This window comes from Beta vulgaris, chromosome 7 (assembly GCF_026745355.1).
Source record: "Beta vulgaris subsp. vulgaris cultivar EL10 chromosome 7, EL10.2, whole genome shotgun sequence".
Classification (NCBI taxonomy): domain Eukaryota; kingdom Viridiplantae; phylum Streptophyta; class Magnoliopsida; order Caryophyllales; family Amaranthaceae; genus Beta; species Beta vulgaris.
This window is the reverse complement of record NC_079208.1, coordinates 3,762,672-3,787,187: the sequence shown is the minus strand read 5'-3', so window position 1 is coordinate 3,787,187 and position 24,516 is coordinate 3,762,672. Positions and strand designations below refer to the sequence as shown.

Genomic DNA, 24,516 nt, shown 5'->3' with positions numbered 1-24,516 from the left:
TATGCTGGAGATGTAGATGGTAGAAGGTCTATGACTGGATATGTGTTTACTCTTGGTGGTTCTGTGGTGAGTTGGAAAGCAACTTTACAACCTACTGTAACTTTGTCTACTACTGAGGCAGAGTACATGGCCTTGACAGAAGCAGCTAAGGAGGGGATCTGGTTAAAGGGGTTAATCAGTGATTTGGGTCTACATCATGATCAAGCAATGTGTTCTGTGACAGTTTAAGTGCAATATGTCTAGCAAAGGATCAAGTCCATCATGAGAGGACAAACATATTGATGTCAGATATCATTTTCTGAGGAGTGAGACAAGGATTAAGGTGAAGAAGGTAGGAACTGCTGATAATCCTGCTGATATGTTCACCAAGCCGGTTCCGCAGAGTAAGTTCCAACATTGCTTGGACTTACTTAATATTCGTGATTGTTAGTTGCCCTCTTGGGGCAATTCTGGGGTCCTTAGGGACTAATCTGGTCTGGTTGTCTTTTGGGACAAATCTGGTGTTGGGAGATTCTGGACGTTGTGATCAATGCATCTGATTTTCTGGTTATTGTGAGAGGATTCAAGTCAAGGTGGAGATTTGTAAGAATAGTGACTTGAATGGTGACTTGAAGGTGTTTGGTAGAATGCGTGAAGAAGGAATGACAAAAGACTGACTTTGAATGGACATATCTCTCAATCTATAAATGATTTTGAGGTAATTCAAAGTGGGGTGATAGCTTGTTCCGAGAGCTTTCCAACGATAGGTCATATGCCCAATTCCGATGAGAAACGAGAAAGTTATGTCAGTTTTACGAAGAACTGACGAAACTGTTTTCGTCTCGCCCGGTCGGGCGGATCTCGCCCGGTCGGGCGCGAAGCTGTTTTGGAAGAGCTGGGGACCGCCCGGTCGGGCGGATTTCGCCCGGGCGCCCGGGCGGATCGGGAAATAACGCGGAAAACGCGTTTTGAGCGGTTTTGTATAAATAGGTTATTTTAACCTATCTTTTACACTACGAAAAACACTCTGTTCTCTCTGTAATCTGGTTTCTTCTCATAATAAAATATTTTCTCTCTCTCTGCCGTGGACGTAGCCAATTTGGTGAACCACGTAATTCTGGTGTCTGATTTTATTGTTTTTGCATTCATTATTTGTTCTTCCTCACATCCGTTATAACAGTATGTTTAAGGTTCGCTATGTCATTTAATGTTGGTTGTAATGTTAAATTTATGTCGATGCATATATTTACAAAATATCAGTTTTTATAACTTTTGAATAATGAATAATTATATATATTATGCATCGGTAAATATACGATGGAGCATTTATTTAAAAACGCGACGGTACAAATGTTACAATACATCACTTTGGACAGATCAATTTCAGCTTCACTCTTCTCTTGTAGAGGATCAGACAGTTCTCCAGTAAAAGGCTGTGTGTGTTTTGATCATCCTTGAAATGGAGTGTTGTCTCTTTGTTCAACCTTCTTCCTTCATTACAATTCCTTTAAAGGGTAAATTAAAACGCCATTATTTTCCCAATTCCAAGCTCCTACGAGTTGCTGCTCTTCTTCTTCAAAAGATTCATTTGACTCTTTACCTGTCTCCGACAATTCTTCTGGGTAATACTCTTTATCCCCTTTCATTTTTGGACTCTTTTGGTGTGAATTTTGTCAAATTATTTCTGTTGTAGCAACATAGAGCAATAACTTAGAAGAACCCATAAAAGAGAAGAATTTTAGAGCTTGTAAAACTCTTGTATTGGAGAATTCTGGGCAAAAGATGGGGTTTTTTTTTAGAATTTGGGAAATGTGTATGTTGAATTTTGTTCAGAAGTGGAAATTTTAAGTGGTTATTGAATCTCCAATTTGAAGTTTGTAGTAGTAGTTATATGGGTTTGTTGTAGGCTCTGAAATTGTGGTTGTTTGAAGCTATTATTTCACAATTTGGGCTGTTTAGTTTTGATTTTTTTGTTGTAATTGGCATTGGAATTTGATGTGAATTTACACCACAAATATTTGGATGTAAGTAATGTGATATGTGATATGGAGCTATATTTGATATGGAGCTATATTTGGATGTAATTATATAGTGGAAATCATATTGTGCAGAAATTTTTGCATTATAGAGGGACCTGAAACGGTTCAGAACTTCACTCAAATGCAGACACAGCAAATCCAAGATAATATAAGGAGTAGGCGAAATAAGATATTTCTTCTTATGGAGGAGGTGAAGTTTTGTGACAGTATTTGTGAATCCATTGTTGATAGATTTGTTACACATTGCATTTTACTCCTTTGCTGACTTTAGGCTCCGTTTGGTAGGGCGTAAAACGTTTTCCCGGAAAACTGTTTTCCTCTATTTTCAGTTTTACATTGTTTGGTTGGCAAAAGAGTGTAAAACCATTTTCCCTTGGGGTAAAATTACTCTCCCAATGATGGAAAACCATTTTCTTTTCAAAATGAAGGGAAAACTATTTCCCTTATCTCTCTTCTACACTCCTCTCACTACCTCCTTACTTTCCCTTTCATTTTTCTTTCATTTCATCATATTTCTTACATCGAACCAAACAACGGAAAACTAATTTTGGAATTGTGTTTTCCACTGTAAATTGTTTTCCATGAAAATCATTTTACACTGAAAATATTTTACGCCCTACCAAACGGAGCCTTAGAGGTGGATACAGGATAGTATAGAAGTATGACCATCTTATAGTTTTCCAATTTTTCTGTGCTGATTAATTATAATAGGTGAGGAGACTACGGATACAACAACGCCTCAAGAGGATGAAAGGTTCTCATGAGGGGACTTCAGATGAGGCAAACGAAATGCCTGAGATTCCTTCATCTATTCCCTTCCTTCCCCATGTGGTAAGTCTTTGGGGAAACATCGAAACTTGCCAGTTTGTTGAACAACATAACAAAATGAACAATACTGTTGTGCTCTGGTAACTGAATTGTCTAGAAAAGAAAAGGCAGGATAAGTTTTTGAGGGATTCTTCACTGAGGTTTGGATTTTTCTGAAATATGATTGATTTTGTTAAGGAAATCTGATTGAATTTTAAAAAAATATGGAGTTTATGTTATGGAAGGAACATAGACATGTGTAATGTACAATATATATTGATGATCTATCTATGAAGCAATACTGATAATTAATCTTCCCTCCTTGCATTTTGATAGAGACTAACCAAACTTCTCCAGATTCTTTTATGACTACAAATTGAATGAATTTACGGGGAAAATAAAGAAAAGGGTTGAAGAAGAAAATCATTCTTTGTCGGTTTGTTTGGCATGTACTTTATCCCATGAAAGCATAATGAAGATACTGCGAAACCATCAAACATATACTGAAGTTATGGTTTTTGAAAAGCAAAATAGCAGAGAACACAATATTTTATGAAAAACCCATGTCTTACAAATTTCCTTCAGTTTGAAATGATAGGAAGGGGATTCTGGGTTTTTTTTTTCAATATGGGACAACCACGGACCACCTGCTTAGAATGATGTGAAGGCGTAAAGATAGATGGTCCTTTATCAACGAACTACGCATTACAGCTCTTTACCTCACTGTTTTGGACTTCTGTTCAAAATCTGTATCAGATTATCAGGGGAAGATGATGTATTGAGATATGACACGTAGATGTTTCTTCCATGTATCACATTCCCTTTTGCTCTCTTTTTATTAAGTGTAACTTTTAAACTTTATTAGTCCTCCTAAGCTTCTTGAAGTTGGAGGTTTGAGTTTCTTACGTGTTCTTATTTAGTGCAGACTCCTAAGACATTGAAGCAACTATACTTGGCGAGCTTTTCATTTATAGCTAGGATCATCGTCTTTGGAGGCCTTATTGCTCCAACTGTAAGTGTACACCATTCTTTCATTGTGAATCTTTTCACTTTTGCTCCTTTAAAAGGTTGTATGATTTTGGGAGATATGTTATGTTCCTAACTAATTTAACAGTGCTATATATTCAACATTCATAACCCTAGTGACCATTTTCTGGTATCCAGATGGATGCTTATGAGGATCGCACTCGCAGTCACATTAGTACTTCTACCCAAAATGGAGGAAATAAAATAATATTCAAAACAATTAAATAACTTCCATATTACTCAGTACTCACGCATATAGCAGTTTGCACCATCTTTTTAAAAAAAAACGAACACGTCATCCAATCTGTCCTAAATCTCCTGACCTGACTATTTCATCACAAACAATGTTGCTCACCTTTTACACTTGGAGGCCCAATATAGCACAATAATTGAGCGCTCGAGAATTCAAATTAAGATCGAATAAATAGTAAAATCATTAAGAATAGACAAAATAAACACTTTAGAGTCTTTCTTGTGTGTCTAACTAGAATGCTTGGTTTTAAGATACTTTATTCATGATTCTATGAATACACTCAGAATTGGTGTTAAGATACTTGTGAATTTGCAGCTACATTCTTTTGTCCCCATAATGAGAAGAGAGTACCCGTCCATGTAGGTTGGGAACACAGAGCATACTTATCTTTGTGAAGCTACAACTTTTCACTTCATCAATATTTTCCTCAGAGATTAAGATACTGTTTCTGTTTGGATAAGAAATTATAAATTCTTTTTCTCGTCAGTTGTGTCAATAATAACTTGCTAGAAGGATAACCTGCATTTTGTTTTGCAGCTTGGATTGAAAAGGTTTAGGGGGCATGTCTTATGAGGATTCCTATCGCACCTTGCATTTGCCTCTTCAACTGAGGTATTATTAGAAACAATTTTTTTTTGTTACTTTAAGCTACAAGATCACTTCAAACAATTTTTAGATGATTCCATTCATCTTGTCAAGAGAGTTAATTTTCTTCAGAATTAAGATTATATTAGTAACTCCCTAGTTATTAAATTGTCAGTGACATTTGACCTTTGTTTCGATCTCTAAATTCGGTCAAGTTGATCCATATTTGATGCTAACTGAAGTTAACAATGTGGAACAACGAGAGAAGAAAAGATGGGTATTGCCATGGATCTGGTACACAATTATTTTGTTTCTTCATACTTGCTTTAGACGGTGACTTATGTAGCATGTTCTGCTACTTTCCCCTGATTCTCAGTAAGTAGTTGCCTAACTTGGAAAGTGTAGCTCTTAACATGATTGCAGCTATTGACCCTATGGTGCCTCTTATTTCATCGAATAGATTCTTTTTTCTCTTTGATCTTTTTCTCTGGTTCTGTACTTCCTATTTTTTAATTTAAATTCAGATATCATGACAAGTTGTTCACTAATGTTGTTATCATCTTCTAAGCTCCTATATGCTAGATTAAATTCTTGAATGATGACTTACTAAAGGCTTATATTTGCTATGGCTCACTTTTGTGTGTCTGTGTACCTTGCTTTCAGACTACATGTCAATCTTGTTGGTAACCATTATTGCACGTCATTTTCAGGATCAAGATTCTTTTTGGTCATCTGGTGTCATCCATGTGTCACAGTCTAATTTCTCATTACTGGATTTCTTATCAGGATATTTGGCTTGTTCTTGATGTTCTGCTAGTGGTGTGTGCTTAAGGACAGAATCAATTGCGATATCTAGTGATTTTGATCGTCCCTTGCGAGTGGCAACTACACAAAGGTGTTCTAGTTGTTGAGAAGCAGGAAAGGTATGCAGTTCTTCAGAATCTTGTTATTGGGTTATTTATATTACATCTGGGAGCTTGAGTTAAATTTTCTTACTCATTTAAAATGTATTTATTTTACCAATTTGCATTGTAACCAGTTTCCTTCAGAGCCGTACTTGTGTGTAATTAGCGTATGCTGTTGCTTCTTTTTTATCCCTCTATTTTCCTCGAAATTGTCTGAAGATGTGTATCTGAAGCAGTCTTGTGGAAATTTTACCTATTAAGAACATCATAACAAAATTACTATGGTGCCTCTAATCTCTATAGATTCTTTCACCCTAATTGGCAAAGATGGCAGAGTGACTCTCTCCAATTTACCCTCAACTGGCTACTTCATATTAATAAGAAATGCAAGCTAATGGACTAATTGAATTTAGCATATTATTATCCAAAAGTTTAAGGGAAATTAATGTTTGGCTCCAATTGAAATGGACATCGTAAATAAATCAACATTAAGTGCTGAAATTGTGTTTTAACTTACTTCCTTTGACAGTATGGATATCTATAGTAGGAGCAAGCGCGAGCAACTGCTTTGAAATTTTTGGTGAAATGATGAGAGGTCATCACTACAAAAAAGATCGAATCATGTAGAAGCCTATGGATTCCGTTGATTCTTTGCATTTGATCTATATTATATATGTGGTGTAGCTGCTTTGGGGAGCTAGGGGTGATGAGCCTAGCCTGCTCGCGACTACTCGAGCTAGGCTTGAAATATTTTTAACTATTCTATTTTCACATATATCAAAATTTGATGTCTTATTGATGATAAAATTTGCAATCAATACTAATGAGCATCTTTAATTATCAGTAAAATCTTAATTACAAAATGTTCATAACATTAAAAGGGTAGTACTTAAGTTACAATTACTGAGCAACCCCAAGTTCTGAGTTCAGTGCGGCCCTGCGGGTCGCTATCAACCCATGTGGGAGCCATGGCAGATGTATGCAAAGCTGCGAACAAATTTTTGTTTATTTTACCCTTTTCCATGTAGATATTTGAAGCAGAAAGCTCCTCTGTACATGGTGAAGACGTTCTGGATTGGGCTTCGACTGTCCGAGGGGGCTTCTTGTGATAGGGCCTTCGGCCAGGCCGGCAGACTTGGTTCATTACCTTCCCAAGGAAAAAGGAATGACTATCTGAATAGAACAGATTCCTCCTGCATGATGATGATAGTTTCCCATATTCTTAAAAGGTAGTTGTTATAACAATTATTAGCTCATTGGTTTCACAAAGTAATACTACCTCCGTTCTTTTTTAGTTGCAACGTTTGACAAATTGCACTATTCATGTTCTCTTATTTGACCACATTTATTGATTTATATGTTAAACAAAATATAGTCATGTGGGGTCTTGTTTGATTCGTTTCGATGTAAGCTTTCATAATATCAAATTTTTATAATTTTTACTTACATACAATTAGAGATAAAACGATTTGAAATTGTACATTGGCAAGCGTGAAAGTCAAAACGTTGCAACTAAATAAAAACAGAGGTAGTATATATTTGGTAGTTGTTCACAACTTATCCATTTTCAAATGGCTCCTACGTTTCCCTTTACAAAAATTTCATCAAGAAATATTTCTCAAATAGCTTAACCATCTCGACCCAGAACATCAGAGCTGCAAGTCAACTATTTAAATTAATATATGTTCTAAATTGCCTATGGCCATAATTTATGTTTCTATTTTGTTTTCTCTGTAGCCTGCGTCAGCTACTTTATATCAATTGGTGAAGAAAACATAGGAGCATTAGATAACCTTTGTTGTTTTTTTATTAGTTAGACAAATCAATTACATCTGAATAAACATTGACTTACAAACTTCCAAGAAAGCAGTTCTTCTAATCCCAAAAAAAGATAAAAAGAAAGAAAGAACAGCAAGTGTCTGTACAAACCATTCTTAACAAAATTTTCCTTTGAGATATACATGGATTTATTCAATTAAGTACACAAATGCAAGTGCACTAAAAACATACAATATGTTTTTTTTTTTTTTTTTAATATGAAGCTATAATCTGGTCTGCAAACTTGGTCTAAGGGTTGTATTTCATCAATAGAATAGACGGTGGGGGATCAAAATCAGAAATGGCAGAGGCTGTGGTAAACGTTGTGATTCAAAATTTGATCCCCTGGCTTGTGCATGAAGGAACCTTCCTAAGAGGAATCCATGGAGATATAAGTGAAGTTATAGATGAGCTGCAAAGCATTCAATCCTTCATCAAGGATGCAGATGAAAAGGCAGAAAAAGATGAAGATGAGATCAGCTACAGTGCTAAAACATGGGTGAAAAAACTGCGCGAGGTAGCTTATCAGATTGAAGATGTGACAGATAGTTATGTGCTTCAGATAGCCACAGAAGCAGCAGACTGCGAGCAGTGTCATCCGAAACTATTGGGGTCTGTTGCACGGTTAATGTGCTGGATTGTGAGACTAAAACCTCGGCATGAGATGAGACAACAGATTATTCAGGTTAAACAGAGAATCAATGGTATCAAAGAAGATGGCAAGAGCTATGGGTTCAGCAGAAGCTCCTCTTCATCAGTTCTGGTTAGGAGTAGTACTATCGAGTCAAGACACGACCGTCGTGCGAGTTCATTATTCATTGAGGAGGCTGAAGTTGTAGGAATCGAAGGCGACAGAGAACATTTGGTTGACTGGTTAGTGAATGGAGAAACAAAACGTGCTGTGTTTTCTATTGTGGGTATGGGTGGACTTGGGAAGACAACTCTTGCCAGAAAAGTATATGACAGTCAGATTGTCATCAACCACTTTAGCAATCAAGCCTGGGTAACAGTTTCACAAAGTTACAAGGTAGAGGAACTTCTAAAGAAAACTCTTAAGCACTTCTACAAGAAAAGGAAAGAGTCTCCTCCTCCACAGATTGAAAATATGGATGAAACTCTACTCATGTTCGAACTTAGAGAATATCTGAAACAAAAGAAATATATGGTTGTTTTTGATGATGTGTGGTCGGTAGAATTCTGGGAATTCATAAGGCATGCTCTGCCTGATGATAATAGTCAAGGCAGCAGGGTATTAATCACGACACGCTATAAAGAAGTTGCTCATTCATGTAAAACTTCGTCTTATGATCGAATATACAAGCTAAATCGGTTACCGGAGGAGAAAGCCTTGGAGCTGTTTTGCAAAAAGGTATTTTATTATGCTGGTTCTAGCTCTAATGATGTAATACAAGTTCCGTCAGAGTTGAAGGAGTTGGCCAACAATATTGTGAGGAGATGTGAAGGCTTGCCACTGGCAATAGTTGCAATTGCAGGTTTACTGTCAACTAAAAGAAAAGAGGTGATTGAATGGCAGGAGCTTGAAAAAAATCTTGGTTCTGAACTGCTAACAAATCTTCACCTCTCAAGTATGACCCGGATTTTGTCTCTGAGCTACTACGAGCTGCCATACTATCTGAAACTGTGTCTCTTGTACTTTGGGATGTTGCCTGAGGATTACTCAATAAGACATGCAAGACTGATACGACTATGGATAGCAGAGGGTTTTGTGAAAGGAGTAAGAGGGAAGTCTGTGGAGCAGGTTGCAAAGGAATACCTGGTGGAGCTTATAAACAGAAGCTTGGTTCAAGTGTCAAGACTAGATGTTGATGAAAAAATAAGAACAATTAGAGTGCATGATTTGATGCGTGAAATTATCCTCTCAAAGTCTGAGGAATTGAGATATGGTCATGTATGGACAGATGAAAACAGCTCAAGTTGCTTTGATCATTTGGCACGGCGGCTATCAATCCATGGATCATGCACCAATGACAATTTCCTCAAGAACACTGGTAACGGTAATGGTAATGGTAATGGTAAGTGTGGGACTCGTTCCCTCCTGATTTTTGATGTTGACAAACTGCCAGATTCTGTACTCCGTTCATACATGAAAATGTTCAAGCTTCTGAAAGTGCTTGATCTGTTAGATGCACCCATATCTTTTCTTCCTGAACAAGTTGGAGATTTGTATCACCTTAGGTACCTAAGTCTAAGAAACACAAACACAAAACAACTTCCAAACTCCATCGGTAGGCTACATAACCTACAGACTTTGGATCTAAAGTGCTCCTGTGTTCACGCGCTACCTGCTGAAGTGAAACGATTGCATAATCTGTTGTATCTTATTGGTTATTGCTACGATTATGAGACTGATTTCAGTATAAGCGCACAGAGAGGATTGAAGTTGAAAAAGGGGTTTGGTCGACTACAAAATCTTCAAAAGCTCTACCTTGTAGAGGCTAATCATGGGATAACTGTACTTAAAGAGTTGAGAAAGCTGAAGCAATTGAGGAAGTTGGGGATCACCAAGCTGCCAACACAAAATGGGAAAATCCTATGTGAGTCCATAGCTTCGATGACCCACCTTCAGTCTCTTGAAGTTTGTTCAGAAGGTGAAAACGAGACGTTGGATCTACAGTTTATGTCATCCCCTCAATTCCTTCAACGCCTCTACTTAAAAGGTCGGCTACAGAAGATACCTGACTGGATTCCCAAGCTCAACAATCTTGTTACACTAAGTATAATGTGGTCCGGTCTCATGATTGACCCACTTCACATCCTCCAGCACCTGCCTATCTTATCTGAACTTGTATTCCAGGACACATTTCTCGGCCAACAACTGGTTTTTGAAGCTCACGGATTTCAAAAGCTGAAGATTTTAAAGCTCTACGACATGAACACGTTGACAAATCTGACAATAGAGAAGGGGGCATTGCCTTCAGTGCAACTCCTTAAAATTGGTCCTATCCCAAAGTTAAACAGTGTTCCCACAGGAATCCAATATCTAACAGACCTTGCTTCTCTTCGCTTTTATGATGTGTCCAAGGAATTCGCACTCAGACTACTTCCACATCAAGGACAAGACTTTTGGGTGGTTCAACACGTTCAAACACTGCTTTTCCATTTCCAGATACATGGGGAACGTTACAAGACCTGTACGCTCAATGAACTGGATTTCCTCTGCAAGTGAGAGTCTTTTATTATAACTGTTTTTTTTCTTTCAATCTTTCTTAGACCGGTTGCATGGTTTTACTCGTTCGTTAGGAATGAGGTTTTACATGTAACAAAAAATATGTATTTTACAAGTTGTTTTCTAATTAAGGGGCCTTTAATGGTTCCACCTTCTAAGTTTGTGTGAATTAGCCGAACTTAGAATATCAATGAAATATCTGGAAAAATTGAGGAGTGTTTTGAGTATGTTCCATCAAAATATCTCTGATTACATGCAAATCAAATATTATATCAACACTTAATTTGAGTAGAAACAAAAGATAAACTCATCAAACTCTGGCAATAATCAAACCAAACTCAAAGAGATAATTATATAAATACTAAATTATATTAATGATGCATACATTAGGAAAAAAAATCTAACTACAGTTACTATTGTTTAGAGTGGGGTATGTTTTAGAGACAAGAAACTAGGTACAACTTTTATAACTCCGATAAATTGTATACTATTCTCATCTAACCCTTGTATCTTGAGGGTAATTTCCTCATTCTTTTTTCCTTCAAAAGTATACATATAGAGCTTCTTATCTTTGTGTGACAACATTAATATGTCACCATTGTTAAAGACCCGAATCACCTCAAACGACTCTGATAGATTAAAGTCTTGTATTGTTGTAAGCTTCGTCCAACAATTTTCTTCATTCATCACCCTTATCACGAATCCGTCGGACCATGTAGTAGTTCCCATGTAAAGGGACTCACCCAGTACACCCAATGAACCTCCACAGTAGCCGGAATCATAAGTGTTGTAGGGTGTAGAAATTAAACTGAACTCTTCTGTGTCGAAATCGAACTTCAGAATTGTAGTATGTTGCTCTATCAGGCAAAATATAGAACCTTTTACCACCACCAAATCTTGGGAATGGTCCAAGATTTCTTTTTTGTACTCTTCATAGAGAAGATTGTCAGAAGAAGGTGTTCTCCTCCAATGCAAGTGGGATGTATCATCTAGAGTAAGGATGTCATAGTGTGTATTTGAAAATCTAACCACTTTATATTTGCCTTTTTTTTGCATATAACCAAAAGTATATCTGCATTCACATTCACAAGTGCATTCAAGTTATAGTTTAAAAAAAAAAATCGAAAAATTTATAGTAATTAAATCAGCTCTAAATATCATCGAGGTAAAGAATGCAGAATAAAAAGAGAAAGACAATATTTTTTTATATTTTTAAATTAGGAATGATAATTGATCCGAAGAACAATACCTAGTTTAGAAATAAATGCCCCAATATATTATTGGGATGAGGATTTGAACCGTGTTCTAGAATTCATGATGGTACTCAACTGAGCTACCACCTCTCCTTCAACCGTATACCTTTAATGAGGCTGAGTTTTCTTCACTTAAGATAAGTTGAGATTATTGTAAGAAAATGGTTAAAAGTTGGGATTACTTGGAAAAAAAAGTTCCTAAAAAAGAAATAAACAAAATGCTCCATAGAACCTAAAACTAAAAGGAAGCAAAACAATATTATAAAGTAGAGCTCCAAAATAAAATAAAAAGAACAAAAACGCAAACTTGTATGGAAAGAAAAAATAAAAATAAATGAAAAGATCAATCAAGAATTTAATGAAGATGATGTTGACATTTGAAAAAAAAAAAAATAAAGAAAGCAAAAGGTACACAAAAGCCTTCTAAGGAATTGAACCCGCGTTCAACGGGAGAAGAACCTGAATATTTGCAGACCAGCCAACCACCGAGCTAGACACCTAAAACTGATTATAACGCAATGCGGAAAAACTATAATTTGTATCCAGTTTTCGATTTTTCGTCGTTTTTCATTTTTTTTTCTCACGCTGGACAAGAAAACAAAGTAATAAAGATGGTGTAATAACGTAAAAGACATCGAACATCGCCTAACCTGCAAGATTGTAAGATACGCCATGATCTGAAGGGAACAATAGTCACATAACGATGAGTAATCGGATTCACCAAGCTCACGGTCTCAGCAGTAATGTAAGAATCACCATAACAATCACTTTTATCATATAACATTCTTACAAGGAGCCAACCATTACAAGAAGCTAAGATCAATGGCGGCGACGGTTCGAAATTTCTTCCAATATTCTCTACAAAATCCATATTAAGTTGTGTGGACATGAAGTCATTACTGTTAGGATCATACTCAATCAAAAAAGTTTTATTTTTATCGTAAGCGATGAAGCTGCATGGCTTAGTATTATCATAAGCTTGGAATAGTATAGGAAACTTAGGGTCTGAAATAATGTTATGTAACTCCTTATTACATAATAATACAGATGAACGCTTGAAGTTTTTGTAGAGGGTGCTTGCTGGTGATCTGCATAGTATTTCTGTTATCATATCAGTTGGTAGCTCCATGATAATTTTCTTTTGAATTTACTAGGTAGTAGGTTGGACCGATTGTAAAAACAAAGGAGGAGAATTTTTTGTTGCTGTTGCTAGATGATTTTGTTGTTGAATTTGTAGTTATGATCTTTATTTATAGTTTGATAATCCAAGTTTCCCTAGTAATGGTAGAATAAGGAAAAAATGTGCGTATTACAAGATTCTTAAAAAAAAAAAAAAAGTGCGTATTACAATATACTACTATAGTAGGACTCGGAAACTCAAGATATATATAAATTTTTGAAGTTTTTCAAAGATAAAACAAAAATAGAAGACTTTTTGTGAGTTATATTGGGTTTTATTGGATAATAAAGTGTTAAACAATATAGTTAATTATGTTAGAGTTACGGTAGGTTCTAAATATTATGTTTAGGAAACTAGAGTATGAGTTAATTTAGGTAACTAATACTATAGTGACCGATACCTATTATAAAGTTATGGTAAGTGACCTATGCCTATTATATTCTAGTTTCCTAAACATATTAGAACCTAAACATACTATATATAACTCTAATCATGTGTACCTATTTGGAAACGGAGGAAATATCTTCTTTAAGCTATTGCGAAGTGATTTTTTTTTATCCAACCGAGTGATCATGAAGGTAATAGAACTAGGAGTGTGCTATTCCGGATACCGGATCCTATTCGATCTGAAAATTCGAATGGGAAAAAGCAGATTATTCGGATCAAATCGATTTGATATCCAATCTGAAATCTTTTAAATAAAAAATTCTAAAGTAAGTTGACAGTTAATTAATCTTTCTCTTATTTTAACTAATCTGAAAATCCGAATCTGATCCCATAATTTATTTAACTAAAACTCATTTCGGTTGAATAAAAAAAAAGTAAATTTCGAATTATCCTAAATCTAAAAAACCTTATTCCTATTCGATTCGAATACTCGATTTTTCCAGATATCCGATCCAAATTATTCGAAACTTAAAAATTGGATCGGAGTTCCAACATTTCGGATCGAATCGACTGATAAACAGATCAGATTTCATATCGATTTTTTACGCACCCCTAAATAGAACACATATTGTACGGGAGGGAAACATATTACAACAAAAAAAAAAATCTTAAGGAAAAAGGAATACTATTGTTATGGAATTTTCACACAGTAATTTTAAAATGATCATAAATTAAATATAGTCTATTATATATAAATGAAGAAAGTACTAACTCGTTTTTGATATGGACAAATCAATCCATCAAATTGTTCGAAGGGTTTTTTTATATTATACACTTATATTTCTTCGATTTCTAAGTTGTATGCTACGCTTTTTAGAATTTCAAATAATATCCTCAAACTTATCTTCTCTAATGTATATGTAACATTAGTCTCCTTTTTATATGCTTTTTTTGTCAGTTAGTGGAGCAATTCTAACAAGCATCTCGTTAACGGACCTCCAGGGGAGTTAGATAAGAAATATATTATTGTATTTAATTAATCATATTTATACAAAATAATAGATTAATATATAATTCCAATGCAAAGCATTTGAATGCATTACATTGGAAATATACATTATTATATTATTTTATATAAATATGAGTAATTAAGTAGAACAATATATTTCTTATCTAGCGTCCTTGGAACGTCCGTTAGCTTTTGCCTTCTAACAAAAAGAAGTTTCTTGCAAGAATCAAACTATATATAAACTATAAAGTTATATCAGTTCTACTAGACTATAAAAGCTAGATGAAACTAATAACGTCTATACATGAGGATTATTGCAATAAAAAAAATATTTAGGGATACTATATAGAATTTTGGAAGGACAACACAACATAAAAATTGAATAAACACAAGAATATAACGTAACAAAATCCAATATTCATATTAGCTAAACATAATTTCAAACCATTTTCTAAAATAAATATAATATTCAACACGCTTGTTATCAAACAAGTTTTTAATTAGATTATAACTTAAGATGTGGATTGGATGGGATTTCAAATGATATTATGTCACTAGGTTTTAGGCCCGTGCACAATGCACGAGAACTATTTAGTATAATAACAATGTTTATATATCAGCTACAATGAAAACGTGTAAACGATTCTTACGTTAACTTGATAAAAAAAACTCTGTGTTTAAGAGATATACACCTTTATATTAATTATAAAGTTTTTTAACATATACATGATACTGATATGTTTTGGAAGACTTCTTTTTAGTGCAAAACGAAATTTATTAAGAAGTTACTTCCTCCGTTCTATTTCTATAATATTGCAAAATGAGATTTTTACACTATCCATTCACCATGATAACCTTTCACTATATATTATGATTTTTATGTCAGGAAAAATATTGTCATGTGGGGTCTTGTTAGATTCGTCTCGATATATATACTTCAGAATATCAATTTTGTATAATTTTACTAAAAAGTAATTAAAGATATTAATAGTTAAAATAGTGTATTAGCAAACGTGAAAACTCAATAGTTGCAGTAGAAAAAGAACGGAGGTTGTATAACATAGTCATAAGCAAAGCCAACAACACCTTATGTTGAGATGACAAAGGTAAATTAATGATCTCAACTGCTTCAAAAAGGGAGAAAATTTGCACGAACTTGGTCTTATCCTAGTAACCACTTAGGGGTCAATTGTCTTAGAAACCCTCTCCACATTACAGTCTTCATTTTTTACTCGAAATGGGCTTAAAGTGTTAGACTTCCCATGTTCTTTCTCATAAATTAGTACTATTAGGCAATTTTTACTCGTGCATGAGAAATGGCTATATAAAATTAGCCATGACTAAGAACTGGTCTCGGGAGATACAAAGCTACCATGTGATAGGGATTGTCCTTGACTTTTAACACATAGTCGAAAAAACTGTCTTTTTGAAACATCATAAGAAATTTTGTTCCAACTGACGGAATAAGTACCATATGGGGTATAAATACCTTATTCCCCGTTGCTAACTGAAATACCACAATTTCGATGATATATTGTATCATACCTTATTCCAAATTGTGTGTATTTTTTGAAACATCATAAGAAAATTTTGTTCCAACTGACGGAATAAGTACCATATGGGGTATAAATACCTTATTCCCTGTTGCTACCTGAAATTACCATCATTTCGATGATATATTATATCATACCTTATTGCCCGTTCCATCTGACGTAATGAGTATCATACAGGGTTTCCCACTTTACTTTTTTGCCTAAATACCTCATTCCCCGTTGCTACTTGAAATAATCCTTACTCATTAGTTTCTTCCTAAAAACAATTTTAGAATATATTAAGCCACCACAATTTTAATATTAAGAATAATTTAGAAAATGATAATTTTGTATAGTAAACAAATATAAATACACAATACTTGTATAATGTCTGTGTGTTATATAAGTTCTCCATATGATTTCCATTTCAATATTATCTTTTACATCAAAGAAAAAAGAAGCTGTCAAAACAAAGTGCATAGGCAAATTAACAACTTTTCTAATTCGATAACTTCTAATCTTTCAACAACAGTTTTACTGTCTTATAGACCAACTAAATTGAATACTTATAAATCCCTCTTTTGATATATAAGCTTGATATATAATTAACTCATTTTGTTGATTCACCTTCTCAATTAGTGTCTCGAACTCATTAAAGAAAGCTATATTTATAATTTAAGCACATGGGCCATGTTGCCCTCTCTCTGCTAATCCTTTATTTTAGAATTTTAATATAAAATGGGCCAAATTCAAAGTGTACATTTTCTTTAAAAATGATATTAATATCAAGCATAAGTTCATAAGTGGATGTATTTATATTTTTTGTTTCATTTGAATGTACGAGCGTGGAAAAATTTTGAGTGATCCTAAGGTTAACCCTCTTAGATACAATAAAATAATAATAGTAATATATATATATATATATAAAATAAATTGGAGAGAGAACAATCATAAAATTAATGTCTGAATGTACTCTTGGCCAAGGAAATTTCAATAATTAGAGGGTTGGCAACCCGTTGGATCACCTAATCATCTAAATTTTTTCGAACTTATATCGTCATAGTTTTGTCAAAATAAGTTGAAGTGAACCGACCCTTATATGTTGGTTTTCACTTTTTTACCTAATTTAATTTCTTGTTTCATATATTGTCTCTTGTCTTACTTCTCTCACTTTAAGGGAATGTTCTCCCCACCTTATTTTCAGTTCAGTTCAATTCGTAAATTGTTATCATTACTATTAGTTATAATTTAATTCAGTTCAGTTTAATTCAGTTCAGTTGTTTTATGGTAAAGAGAACATGCCCTATCTCAGTTTTTTTTTTAAAAAAATAAATTAGTATGTATTGGTCGTGGTATGATTTGTTATGATGATTCATATTAGCCCACCTTAGACCACTTTGTGACTAAAGATTGAGCTATTATTGTTTTTGTTATATGTAACCTCTGATCATAGTCATGGTGTGACTATTATTATTGCATTTGCATTTCCTCCTGCAGGGGCTAGCATCTCATTATATTCATTACCAATAGTGAATAAGAAAAAAGAAAATTAATTAGCTGGCTAACATATTATCAGGATATCATATACTACTTGCTTCACATTTGCAATTTTTTCATTCAACCCATCACCCATGAGTTGTTTTATAATTCTTTCATAAAGTATGATATATAATAGGATGATTATGTCATATAGGAACACCGCGAAAAAGGTAAAAGAGTAAACAGAGGAAGGAATGAAGAAAGAAAAAAAACACCACACTCAAACTCAAACCCCTTGCATAAACCATTTTTTCTTTTTTCTCTCGCTCTCCTCCAAATCCTTCGATCTCCCCATTAAAGAGAATACTTGAATACTTCCATCTCTTCTTCCTGTCTCTATCTCATTTCTAGAGAAGTGAGAAAATTGTTAGTCACTTCAAATTATTCTCATTGGCGAAATTTTAATTGTTAGGGTTTTTCGTTTCTCTCTCATCTAATGGCGGTTTTGGGGTTGGAGTTTTCTCTTTCCTCTCTGTTGGTTGGTTCCCAGTTGCTACTGCCGTTTTGTTGTGCAGGTTGTATGAATTGTTGTTTTGTAGGAGTTTTTCTCTCTCTCTTTTTTTTCTTACTTCAATTGATCGAATTGATACTCATTTTTGGATGAATTACAGCAAAAATGAGCTGACTCACTCGCTCTCAACTTACTGATTGCTCATGTCCATGGCCGACTCATTTATTTTGCTTTTGGTTCGATTTTTCTTCGACCTTTGATTATTCACCTTTTTTTTATCATAATTTTCTCTATTTGAGGATTCTCAATTTGGTGAGATGTTTTGAAATTGTGGGTATGTAATATTTAATGGGTTTAACATAATGTTTGTGAATACCTATGGTTATAGAGTTGGTCGGTATTAGTCCTTTCTTTGCCTAAATTATAGCAATCATAAAACAATCAATTTCCTAATTAGTGGATACAAAACCGGTAACTATTGGATAAAAAAAACTTCTCATAAAATGATCAAGAAAATTGTTGAACATCCTTCAGCCCAGGCATGTATCTCAAAGAAAAAAAAAAGAGAGAAAAAGAGTAAAACATCTTTGCATGCATATGTATATACTTGCACGGATTTATAATACAATCATTTAATTGTGTGTAACTAAATTTCCTTAAAGAATTTTAAAAAAAATCAATGAAATCATTTTAATAGGATTGACACGTGGCTTTGAATTGTGTATATATTCTTGCACAGATTTATAATACGGTCATTCAATTGTGTGTAACTAAATTTTCTGAAACAATTTCAGTATCAAATCTAAAATCATCCTGCAAATATTTTTCAACTTCAAAAAGAGTAGCTGAATGGAATATTTGACAGGAAAGGAAAAACCTTGGAAGATTTGCTTAAGTGGAGATTTCCTTCTAGTGAGGAATCTTACTTTTACAGCCCAAAATCACGGATATATCTTCAACTTAAGGAAATTGGAGGTTTCCTAAAGCATTCAATGACTGATTTTCAAAATTTGGGAAACTAATAATAAAGGAATCCAACATAATCATTTTAATGGAATGTGACACGTGGCATCTATTTCATTGCTCTATGAATGTGGGGTGAATTGTGAGAGCAGAATTTCTATGAGGCTGCCACATAGGCTAATTTTTTCTTGCTTTAATATTATATATGATTATGCTCTTCTTTTAATTTTGTGTCTCTTACTATGTGTAAGAAGGGATGCGAATATTGATATACATCACCTTGTTAAGTTTGTGTCTTTTGGTACAAAATAGTGTCGAAAGAATCGCGACTGCCCGTTGGAGATTTGTATACACAAACAAATAGAGATGGTAATTTGGCGGGGAGGGTGTAGAAGATGGTCCCTCCACACCCGCACTTGCATAAAATTTCCGTCTCATCCCTGCCCTACCCCTTATTGCGGGGGGGGATTCCAGACTCATCCCCTCCCTACCACCTATAGGGAAATTCCAGACTCATCCCCTCCCTACCACCCGTATGGGTACCCGCGCACGCTTCATACCCGCATTGTACCCATTTCATACCCACTTTAACCCGCAACAATCTTCCCAATAATCTCAAACAATATGTCAGTATTACAGTTGCAAAATAAAATAATTAATAACATAAGTATATAAATTGAATTTTAATAATAAATATCCTAATTTATAATATTTTTATTAATAAAGGATAGGGTATGAGATGAAGGAGAAGTGAGGCAGGTGAGGATAGGACGAGGCGGCTGGGGATGGGACGGCCGGACGGGTATAGTATAAAATAAATTCACACCTGCTCTACCATCCATTATGGATATGATTTTCATCCGCATCTCCTACTCACCTGTCCTAGTAACATCTCTATAGAGAGATAGTCTGTCTCTTAATAGATGCATTGTTTTTTGGTGCACACAGATGCATGTGTTGTTCCCCCTCGAGAAAAATGTATACGTTTAAGAACAACATTTAAATTAATGGAATTCCTATCCTATGCACCAGTGTATTACACCTTTCTTTTTGAATAGGGACTTTCAGATATAATATCTTCCTACGACATACTGCAAACCATTAAAAAGGTCAAAGTGAATGCAAATGAGTTGGGGCAAATATAATCTGTTGCTTCTTCTTTTTTCAAGTAATCATACAAGTTATACATCTCCAAATATGTAGATCAAATATTAACACTTCTTAGTTTGAGTTAAAAAAAAAAAAGATGATAAAATCATCAAACTCTGGCAATTTCAACTGATTTCTTAAGGGCTGCAAGAAGGCTCTTCATGAGTCTTGGCTCACCAAGAGGTACCTTATTTTTTAGGACACCATTTCGTGTAGCTTTGAACATCGGAAATTCAGAATCGTTGCTTCTTGATATTACTTGACAATCAATGTATACATCAACTCTTGTCTTCCCATCATCAATTTCTACAAAGCCTAGTCTTACACCTCCTTCAATCTTGTCCACCTGTTCTATCCAAAACAAATCAAATTAAACAAGTTTTTTTTGTAGGAATGTGGTAAGGGAATTTCTATACAGTTTCAAAGTTAACTTGCACCCGATGGCAATCTCTGACACGACATTTAACCCAAAAAAGAACCTCAAACACAACCGAGATTACAACGTGGACACGAAGTTAGTGAGAGAAATCTGAATCCAACATGCCAGAAATATGAATAATCTGACCCGACTACAACACCTATCTAGAATTGGCATTGGACAAACATATACACGATTGGTTTAACCAAATTGGAAGCTCTATTTGTAACCATGCATATAACTCATGTTCTCGAACCTTCCATTCTGCCACAGACGCGCACCAATGAACAAATGTCACGCACCATAGCAACGGCGCACTGTGCACGTCACTTAGGAGCAGGGTATAGGACTATAGGCCATAAGGCTTTGAATTTATCCTAAATTCAATCATAGGAGAATATTCTCATATTCGATCACCTCTATTAATGTGGACTATTGATAAGTGATAACTGATAACTTATATATCATCAAACTGGTCAACAACCTTTGGCCTCAAACGCTTTGGAAAACAAACAAACCTAAATTAGTCCCAACCATCTGCTCAACTTCATATTCAAAAGTAGCATTCCCACCCTAATATAAAGGAATTTATGACCCACAACTCCACAAGGTCTCGTGACAGGCTGACAACCATTTTGAATTCCTAGTGCGCGCAGCACGACGTGTTTAGGGGGGAGGGGGGAACGGTCTTTGGCCTACATAATGGAGGTTGATTGTTCTTTCAATCAGAACAATAATGATGATGCGATCACTTCAGGAGAATAATGGAAAAAGACTTGAAAGGAAGAGGCTCCCTTAAGGCCTTAGCCTGTCTTCATGGTCTGATTTGCACCTGTGAAAAATGACAGTTGACAGACTCCTTTCTAAGTTGATATGCTAATGGAGAACAAGGGCAGGGATGTCTCACAAACTGGTGAATTATTCAATGGATCAAGAAGATAGCATCATCCTCCTAAGTTTTAACAGCGATGTATGCGTCTGTAAGGCCCCAAATCAGTTTTCTCAAGATGCCCATGAAGTTTCTGTGCCATGTGGAGAAACTTGGATGGAAGAAAAAGGGAATAGAAAAAAGAAGAGGCCAACTTTCACTTGTACAGTTTCATATGAATCATGTTACTCAACAACAGTAAGAAAAACCACAGGTGCAGAACTGGATCATGTTACTCAACAACAGTAAGAAAAACTACAGATGCACTGGCTAGTATAGAACTCTAGACTCTAGAGGTTCCAGGACAGGTCAATAGGTCCATTGAAAACTGTAGACGTATTATACATGAAACAGCTTAGTAAGTTATACTCTGTTAACTATTACATGTATATGTAATCCCCGCTATCTAGTAGAAGTATCTAGTATTTACAATAGAATAGACAGGTAATGAGCTGCTCAGATAATTGTATTCAGAAGTGTAGTAAATAAAGAGGCGTAACTCGTAGCTTTGATGGAACTGATGAAGTCCGTGTTCCTAGTATCTTTGTCCCACGTTGTAAGATTGAAAGTAAATCTCAATCTTGCTACCTAGTATGTGGAGAGGATGCAATGATTGAAGGCTTGTTCTAACATCCTATTAATGGATGAATTTGCTTTATGCAGGATCCAGAAATGAACTAATTTTTGCCTAATGTTAAACACAGCACAATGCTACCTAACAGATCCATGCACAACAATTTTTGCTTATAAAAAAGTGAGCCTCTCACGTAGTACTCTCTCCCCTAGCCGTTTCCCCATAAATTTGTTTGATTTAATAGCTATGTCAGTATGTTGTTTGTGCATTCTGCGTTTTGTTTTATTTGTTATGCGTTTTATACAGAGGCCAGGCTGCTCTTGGTGGTCTCGCCTCCACCTAAGAATTTGCAGTTTCCCCAGAGGAATGATTAACATAGCACATTGGGTGGGCAGAGTATCCAGCCACAAGGGTATTTTCTGATACTTGGATGAAACTCAGAATTTCACACTAAACTACTCAATCTTTCTTGTACTCTTTCCAAAACCTCCTATATTTCCCCGAGTTTCTTCTCAAAATCTCCTGTTATAGTTAAATAAGTTGGGAATCCGTTTACTTCTCAATTCTCATATTTCCAAACACATAAAAAGACAAAGAGATTAAATAATGAAACATATGAATAATATTGTACCTTAGAAGTTTAAACTCAATACAACGTGGAGACTGATTAACTATCATTACTTTGTGATTCCTAGATGATAGGAGTTGTTACTAGGATATACTCAAATAAGTTAGCATGTTTTTTATTATTTGTTGAGAAGAAGAATATAGTGGAGGATAGACCTCGGTTGACTCAATGATTAAATTATCCACTACTAATAGAGTTTAATGTAATGTGGAATTCAATCCAAATATTAACAATTATATTTTAATGATCTCTTAGAAGTGGGTAGTGTAGATGTAGTTATGTCCGATAGTGGATAGTGGACATGTTCACGGTTCACCACTATCTTTCTGTTATTGCTTAATTTTAGTTGTAAGTTGGTTATTATAGTGCCTATTTAAAATTAAGGAAACACTCTAACAAGTAGTAGCTTTTCTCACCTCCTCTTATTACAATCTTACAATCCACCTGTACATGTGCTAAGAGAGAAAGAGACAATATATTACCACATATAAAAACGATGTAAGTAATTAAAATATTGTCAAAAGTAGAAAACGATGCAAGTAATAAAAAACGGAGAAAGTAATATAAGAAGGGAAAGTGAAAATATCAAAACTACATAACTAACCTTTAGTGGAACAGGGAATGGCAGCTGAGCTCCTTGGTTCAGACTGTTTGCCCACTGTCCATCAACATTCCCAAAAAAAATCACAACTTTTTTATCTTAGACTCCGTTTGGTAGGCGTAAAACGTTTTCCTGGAAAACTGTTTTCCTCTATTTTCAGTTTTACATTGTTAGTAAAACAGTTTTCCCTTAGAGTAAAATTATACTCTCAATGATGGAAAACCATTTTCCCTTCAAAATGAATGGAAAACTGTTTTCCTTATCTCTCTTACACACTCCTTTCACTACCTCCTTACTTTCCCTTTCATATTTCTTTCATTTTCATTATTTTTCTTACATAGAGCCAAACAACGGAAAACTACTTTTGGAATTGTGTTTTCCATTGTAAATTATTTTCCATGAAAATCATTTTACACTGAAAATATTTTATGCCCTACCAAATGAAGCTTTTAATTCATCACTTAAAATTACATAAATAATGAAACTAAAAACAAAAAAAATGCAAATTGTCAAGAATTAGTCAACCTTTAAATCATCCGCTCAAAACAAGTCAACCATTTGATCATCCTTGAATAAGTCAATCTTTAATATCAATCTGTTTTTAACAAGTCCTTGCCTATTTAAATTAATTTAATCGCTTAAATATGATATGCGTAACTCTTTAAAGGAATTATAGAAAAAACAAAAAGAAATCAAAAATTAGAAAAAAACAAAGAAAATAGTTAAATTATTTATAATCTCACTTGTTTAAAATTGACATGTACTAAAGATAGACTTATTCACGAAATAATCAAAAGTCGACTTATTTTTAGCGAACAGGCAAGAGGTTAACTCATTATTAAAAAGAAGGTAATAAAAATGCAGTGAAGTACAATAGTAGTAGTAGTAAATATACCTGAAACAGTAAAGTCTCAAACCTAGGAATATCAGTGTTTGCAGGCAATTTCATGGTTCCAAGAGATACACCCTCCTCAGTATCACTTGAAACGACGCCGTCTTTCCCAGTTGATGAATTCACTGCAACGGTCAAATTTCTGTGGCCGGAAAATAAGGAACATAATTTAGGAGAGTAATTGTGATTACCATTAAAATTAAGATTAGATAATGTGAATGACAGAGAATTAGAAATGGGTTTATGAGATGAAACGAAGCGTTTGTTGGAATGTAATGTTTGTGGATTAATTAATTGATTAGCAGCTGCTGAAGCCATTATTCTCCTCACTCTTGGGACTTGGGAGAATAAGCTAGAAGAATTTCTTTTGCCTTTTTTGTTTATTTTAAATGGTTTTATTGAAGGGTTTTTTT

The 24,516-nt window shown here is 34.6% G+C and overlaps 2 protein-coding genes and 1 non-coding gene across 5 annotated transcripts; 2 read left to right on the top strand and 1 right to left on the bottom strand.

The window, feature by feature from the left end:
- The first annotated feature begins 1,352 nt into the window (after window positions 1-1,352).
- LOC104898324 (protein ORANGE-LIKE, chloroplastic) lies at window positions 1,353-5,585 on the top strand. The gene is made up of 6 exons (XR_008970111.1): window positions 1,353-1,601; window positions 2,091-2,208; window positions 2,730-2,849; window positions 3,751-3,837; window positions 4,642-4,716; window positions 5,476-5,585. It is a non-coding gene; the product is annotated as a protein ORANGE-LIKE, chloroplastic (transcript).
- Window positions 5,586-6,462: 877 nt separating this feature from the next.
- On the top strand, window positions 6,463-10,817 carry LOC130589351 (disease resistance protein RPM1-like). Of its 3 annotated transcripts, none has more exons than XM_057396145.1 (2): window positions 6,463-6,823; window positions 7,686-10,817. In XM_057396145.1, the coding sequence occupies exons 1-2, from the start codon at window positions 6,552-6,554 to the stop codon at window positions 10,597-10,599; spliced, it is 3,186 nt and encodes a 1,061-aa protein (XP_057252128.1). In that variant the 5' UTR covers window positions 6,463-6,551; the 3' UTR covers window positions 10,600-10,817. The 3 variants fall into 3 exon arrangements, with proteins under 3 accessions (XP_057252128.1, XP_010683685.2, XP_010683684.2); XM_010685383.4 differs by having other exon boundaries at window positions 6,610-6,823; window positions 7,691-10,817; XM_010685382.4 differs by having other exon boundaries at window positions 6,610-6,823; window positions 7,637-10,817.
- Window positions 10,818-20,043: 9,226 nt separating this feature from the next.
- LOC104898322 (hypothetical protein) lies at window positions 20,044-24,495 on the bottom strand. The gene is made up of 3 exons (XM_010685377.4): window positions 24,107-24,495; window positions 23,215-23,268; window positions 20,044-20,408 (listed from the first exon to the last, which is right to left on the bottom strand). Exons 1-3 carry the CDS (start codon window positions 24,419-24,421, stop codon window positions 20,172-20,174), a joined length of 606 nt encoding a protein of 201 aa, XP_010683679.2. The 5' UTR covers window positions 24,422-24,495; the 3' UTR covers window positions 20,044-20,171.
- Window positions 24,496-24,516: the final 21 nt, after the last annotated feature.